Below are 6,488 nucleotides of genomic sequence, written 5' to 3'. Positions count from 1 at the left end.
TATACATATATGAGGGCAAGAAAAGAATTCATGGCAATAAGCAAGAACAATTTGGAACAGTTGATGTAACTGTTCCATGAGCATTATTGCAAAAACAATAGGCTGGCTTTGCTGGAGAAGAAGAAATGTCGATTTGATCCAATTCGATGTCGTGGCAACCTAGTTGTCCACAATCTAAGGTAATAGCTCTGCCATCAAAGGATGTTCCTTGAAATCCTCGGAATCTCACCCCACTTATTTCTACTCCTCCTCCATTCTATTTTACACCAAATTCAAAAATCCAACTTTAATTAATAATATACAACCTTTTTCTATACACAAAAGAAAAAAATTCAACAAAGAAAGTTAAGTGAATACCGTTAAATAATAAGTGCCATAGTTTTGATCAATAAGTATTGGGTAACGGGTTTCTACTAACGTTATTTCCTCAAATGTGATTTTCCTTGCACAACCAAACCCAATCTGAAAAAAATTGGACAATAAGTAAAACATATCAAATGGTAAGAGATAATGGAAACAAATGGTAAGAGATAAACAAATATAAAAACCTAGCACAATTCTACCACCTATGTCAAATTCGGAACAATAATTTTAACCTACACTACAAGAAAATCATGAAATAGAAACCAATTTTTAGATACTAAATAATTAGTTGTAATAAATTATGGACCATTTTAAAATAAAATAAAATAAAATAAATTTATATTATTATTAAATAATTTCTAAATTGATATCTAATTAACCACTAAAGTTTTAAAGACCAAATTTATAAACTAAAAAATTGGTAGTAAAAAATTGGTAGTTAAAACTTTGGTTGCTAATTAGATACCAATTTAGAAACTATTTAACAATAATAAAAACTAATATAGAAATCAATTTTTTTTTTAGTTTCTAAAATGGTCTCTAATTTAGTTACTATTGCAACTAATTATTTTGGTCCTAAAAATTAGTTTCTATTTCATGATTTTCTGTAGTGCTAGAAGAAATTACGTAAATTTTCCTTTATAAAAATTTAAAATCAAAACTTGTTAACTGACTATATGTTTAAGTTTTTATAATTAATATATTACCACCCATGGTTTACATGATTATTGTTTGAGTTAAGGAAAATGATAGAAAATATATAGTTAATGACAGTAGAATAGTTATAGGATGCAAAGAAGTTTCAACCCTAACACATATTACTTACAGGAAATGTCTTGATTCTTGCTCCATATCTAGTTTTTGTGAAGCTGCAATTTCGTACATACACTTCTTCCACTGTATCATTCCTTTTACCTAGGCTTCCAATGCTGATTCATTCATTCATTAAAGTCACTAATAACAAATAATATTCTCGTATAATAATAATAAGTGCATTAATTATATATATATATATATATATATATATATATATAAGTATAACCTTATGCCATGGCCTGGTCCACATGCAATCCCAGTAACATTGACTGCAACGGAGCCACCACTAACAGCAACACAATCATCACCTGTTTCATTGAGTAATTATATTTTAGAACACTGGATTGAAAAATTGATATTTTCATAAGATGATGAGAACTTTGGTTTACCACTTTGTATGGTGGAATTCTGAATCACGATATTTTTGGAAGAAGTAACGTCAATTCCATCAGTGTTAGGACTATCAGCAGGAGCAGTGATATTGATATGAGAGAATGTAGCATCTTTGCAACCATGCACGTGTATGTGAGATTTTGGACTATTAGTGATGCTCAAGTCATGCACTGTAAGATAGTTGCATGCGTCGAAAATAAGAGTCTGCATAACCATCGACATGAGAAATTCAGTGTGAATTGATTTGATTTGTGGTTTAATGGGAAAAGAAAGTTTAGAGTGGTGTAACTGCTGGTCGTGGACAATATTTGCATGGCCACCAAGAAGAACCGAAGCCATCGATTAATCCTCCACTTCCATCCACTGTGAGTCTCTCTACCTTTACGATGGAAATCAAACTATTCGTATGACCTACCCATGCGTCCTTGGCAGGTGCAACTATTTTCCCTTCCAGCTGCAAGAAGAGTGGGGGAAAATTAAGCAAAGAACGTGTGGAAAACACAAAAGTCATTAGTTGTTTTTTTTGTTTGTTTATCTACTGACTTGATAACAAAATTAGGTTTATATCGAGTTTGAAGTAGCTACACAAAATAGATGGTTCCATAAATGTTCACATCAAAGTACAAACAAACATATTATGGATGATCCGATAACAATCTGATAGCGGATGACCTGATAAAGTCAACAAACATTTTTTAAGATAGTCTTGAAAATGGTTCTGATACCATATTAAAGAGTGGACTTTAAGCCTAACTCAACTCCATAAAATCGATTTATAAGAACATTATTTGTCAAGGATTGAGAGTCTATGGTCAAAAGTGATGAAACAAATAAAAGGGTATGGGAATTGGTGATTTCGGTAGGCACTGTTACTTGAGAACATTGGAATATATGTATAATTTTACCATATGCTGCTCTAAAAGAGCAGGGCAATGATAATAGATTTGCCCTGTTCATCTTATTCTAATACCTTGGAACAAGGAGTTGTGCAAGATGCAATGTTTATAAAGGGGGATCAGTGGCTCAAGAGAAAAAAATAAAAGAGATATTGTTTCTCTGTTGCAGAAATTGTAGGAAACAGAGTAGAATGATCATCATATACCATTCTTTGAGGATTGAGGATAACTTTTGAAGAGTGAAGGAAAGTTCAGTCAGTGGCTTTATTAAAAGCAGAGAGAGGCTTTATTTTGGATTTCACTGCAATTTGTGTTCTATCCTTTTCTCAATGGCTATATCATTATGATGGCTGGGAAGGTTTGTTTTTCTGTGCAAATATTATATTTTTGAAAAGTTATACATTCACAGTTAAAAAATTTATACAATTCTTAATAGTTTTAATATTAAAAATAATTAAATGATATAAAAATTATTAAAATAATAATATTGAAAGTTGTTACCTTATACTTAAAAAATGGCTGGTTAATATATTATTATTCTATATTTTTCTATGAGTTATAGCAATCCAAATACTCCATTTATTTATATTTTTTTATTGTTAAAAATAAATTAAGGGAAAAAAATATCAAATTTTAGGTTGTGTTTGAATTGAGAAGGAAAATTGTAAGAATTTAGGGAGTGGAGGTATGAGAATTTGATAGGAAAGTAGGAAAAAAGTGAGTCTCTTTGAAGTTGGGGACGTGAGAGTGAATTTGTGAGAAAATTTATTTAAGTTTGTGAGTGATCTAATGACTATGAGGGTATTTTGATTTTTTTTCAAAGATGTAAAATATAAGATTACAAATTTATCCTTATCTTTAAAAAATAAACTAATCAAATATTTGGTATTTTTGTGTAAATTTGGGTGAATTAAAATTATATAAGTTAGTTCCGATATCATTAAATAATTAATTTTTGAAAAAAATTATCATTAATTATTATTATTTCATTTTAGTAAAATATTTTTGTTAATTAAATTTATGTAATAATTAATATGTGTAAAAAAACAAAATTGGAAAAACCATAATGGTGAGCTGACTTTTCCAGACATTCTCTTCATTTCTAGGAGAGATATATTTACTGTTTACAGGTATATTCTTCTCTCCTCTCATACACAAATCTTTGGATTTGTAAAAATGATATATCCCATATTCCCTCTACTCGTGAACAGTAAATCACAAGAAACAAACATACATTAATGTTTATTAATGTTGGTAGATATCAAATTAAAAAAAAATTGGTATTTTAAGAAAAAAATAAAGCTAAGCTTAAGAAGGCTGACAAAAAATTATAAAAAAAAAATATTTTGTGAAATAATCATTTAAAATACAAAATAACAAATTAATAATGTGACTTTAAAGTATAAAAAGCATTAAATATTTTTAATCGACAGAACTAATGAATAATTTGGAAATACTCGAAGTATTCTAACTCATAAAAAAAACTTATAAAATAATTTTATATAAAAAAAACTTTAATAACGTTGGAAATACCTTAATTAGAATAGTTGTGGCGTTGCAAGGACCCTTTAGGAGTAGGGCAGACAATAAGAATACATAGTTTTGTGGAATAAGTAGGGTTGGTGTCCCTTCCGCTCCACACGTACTTCGCCATGCTTTCAAAAATGCCTAACACCAATTTCAAACACAAATATCTTATTATACCCCAAATCACTTCCTACAATACATCAAAATTACTTAAATAAAACTACAATTATATATGCTTTAGAATTATAAATAATAATAAAAAAGAAGAAGCAAAAGACTTATTTTTTTTCCATCAACAAAAAAGTAAATTAAATTAAACTAAATGGAGATTTTAAGAATGTTCCAATTCTTGGATAAAAAAAATTGTAATAGAAAAAACTTGTAAATCTTTTCACAATAAACATACAAGAATAAGAATAGTTCCCAAAAAAAAGACTTACTTGTGAATCATCTGTTTTGGCATCTCCCACAGCACCAAAATCCATCACATTATAAAATGTGTAATTGCTTCCAAAACATGGTGAGATTAGAGCAAGAATCAAAGCCAAAGTGATTATGCTTTGCATGTTTGACGTAGGAAAAAATTTGTCTTTTTTTTTTTGTTGATTTTTCTTTAAAAGATTAACATTCTCTAAAGCAAATGTGATGGGTTATATATATATATATATATATATATATATATATATATATATATATATATATATATATATATATATATATATCAACAAACATTCGTTAGGATAAACTCGAAAGGACTCTGATATCATATTGATATGAGATCTCCAACAATATATGTAAAGTAGTTTCTATTAATAATAAAAAATTATGAAATAGTTTTTAGATTGATATATAATATCAGTTACTAAAGTTTTAGCTACTGACTACTTTAGATTATAAATTGATTACTAATTTAGAATATAAAGTAGATAGTAGTTAAAAATTTTATAGTTAATATTAAATATTAATTCTAAAATTATTTTATAAATTTTTATTAAGAGTATAAACTATTTTAGTTAGTATAATAATTAATTATTTTTATCTCTAAATTACTTGTTATTTAATAATTTTATTGTAATGATAAAAAAAATAAAAGAAGAGAGAGAAGACTTGCATATCATTAATAATGAAAGATAAGTAATTAATAAAGGAAAGATAAATACATAAATAAATCTTAAATAAAAACGTTTGTTCTTTTAAAGCTATTTCCACATGTACAAACCGATACGTTATGGAGCATTACTTTTATTTAAAAAGTTAATATCATTAATAAGATATTAAGATATTATGAGAATATTTATTAAGATTAATAAACCAGTTATAAACCAGCCTAACTTATTTGACTAATTTAATTAATCTTAAAATATTTTATTTTCAGAATTTTTAACTTATAAGTTATAAACTACTTCATTTTTAATTTTTTTTTTCATGATTACTTATTATATTTAACATAATTTTTATTATCCATAATTTATAGTTATTATGTTTATTTATTTCAATTTCATAAAAATAATTAATTAGTATACTATTTTTAATATTGATTAGATTGTTTTTTAATTTTTTATGTAATTCACATTAAAAATTATTTAATATTAAAGTAACTAAAGTCTCACTAAAAATAATAATTAGTTGTTACAATAACTAAATTAGAAACCATTTTAAAAACTAAAAAAAAAATTAGTTTCTAAATTAGAAGATATTTTTTTTTCTCTTCCTTATTTATATATAAAAAACTAAATATTTATGCAAAGCCCACACATATATATTATAATAATTATGGAACGCACATATGAATGAAAAAATTAAAATACTCACATAATATCGATGTAGTCAATACTATCTTATGTGATTAATTTAAAATTTATATATTTTTTATTATTCTATAAGTCGCAAATCAATTTCTCTTTTTTTCTCACCTAATATTATAGTAAAATGGGTTTTGGTCCATGCGTGGACTAGAACTACTCTATTTATGTCTGACCATAATATCCGATAGCTAAATGTCTTTTTTAGCGACTATTTATTCTTGAAATTAATTCTTTTCAATTTAAAAACATTTAAATTTTCCTTAGCAATCATAGTCAAGCTTTTCTCAGGATTTTTCAGGGTAATTTGCTCAATTAATTTTTTTCTTTTTAATTTATTTTCTTTAAAAGTGTTTATAAAAAAAAAGTTATCTCAAGAGTTCTTTAATATTTTATTTGTTTCATCTTTTAATAATTAAATAGAGAGACCCAGAATAAATTAAAATGATATAAGAATAATCTAAAATATAGAGTTCACAATAATAGTATTAAAGGATATGGATACCAGAGTTATAGAAGGATCCTAATATTAATTGAGTGTCTTTTCTAATTATCAGTTGTTTATCTTTATAGAGGAGAATAATTTGGTGTCTTTTCTAATTATCAGTTGTTTCTCTTTATAAAGGTTAATTTTTTTTTATCGGCAATAACAAATAAATAAATTTGAACTACTTCAGGGGTGGTTCAACCC

The 6,488-nt window shown here is 26.1% G+C and overlaps 1 protein-coding gene across 1 annotated transcript; it reads right to left on the bottom strand.

The window, feature by feature from the left end:
• Positions 1–4,585, bottom strand: LOC137819241 (probable polygalacturonase At3g15720). Its single transcript, XM_068623027.1, has 8 exons — positions 4,436–4,585; positions 4,002–4,136; positions 1,862–2,026; positions 1,569–1,776; positions 1,406–1,487; positions 1,190–1,292; positions 358–462; positions 1–256 (listed from the first exon to the last, which is right to left on the bottom strand). The coding sequence occupies exons 1-8, from the start codon at positions 4,559–4,561 to the stop codon at positions 29–31; spliced, it is 1,152 nt and encodes a 383-aa protein (XP_068479128.1). The 5' UTR covers positions 4,562–4,585; the 3' UTR covers positions 1–28.
• Positions 4,586–6,488: the final 1,903 nt, after the last annotated feature.

The sequence above is a fragment of the Phaseolus vulgaris genome, chromosome 10 (assembly GCF_000499845.2).
Source record: "Phaseolus vulgaris cultivar G19833 chromosome 10, P. vulgaris v2.0, whole genome shotgun sequence".
NCBI classification, from domain to species: domain Eukaryota; kingdom Viridiplantae; phylum Streptophyta; class Magnoliopsida; order Fabales; family Fabaceae; genus Phaseolus; species Phaseolus vulgaris.
Note: the sequence above shows the minus strand (reverse complement) of the source record. Positions and strands in the feature narration are given on the sequence as shown.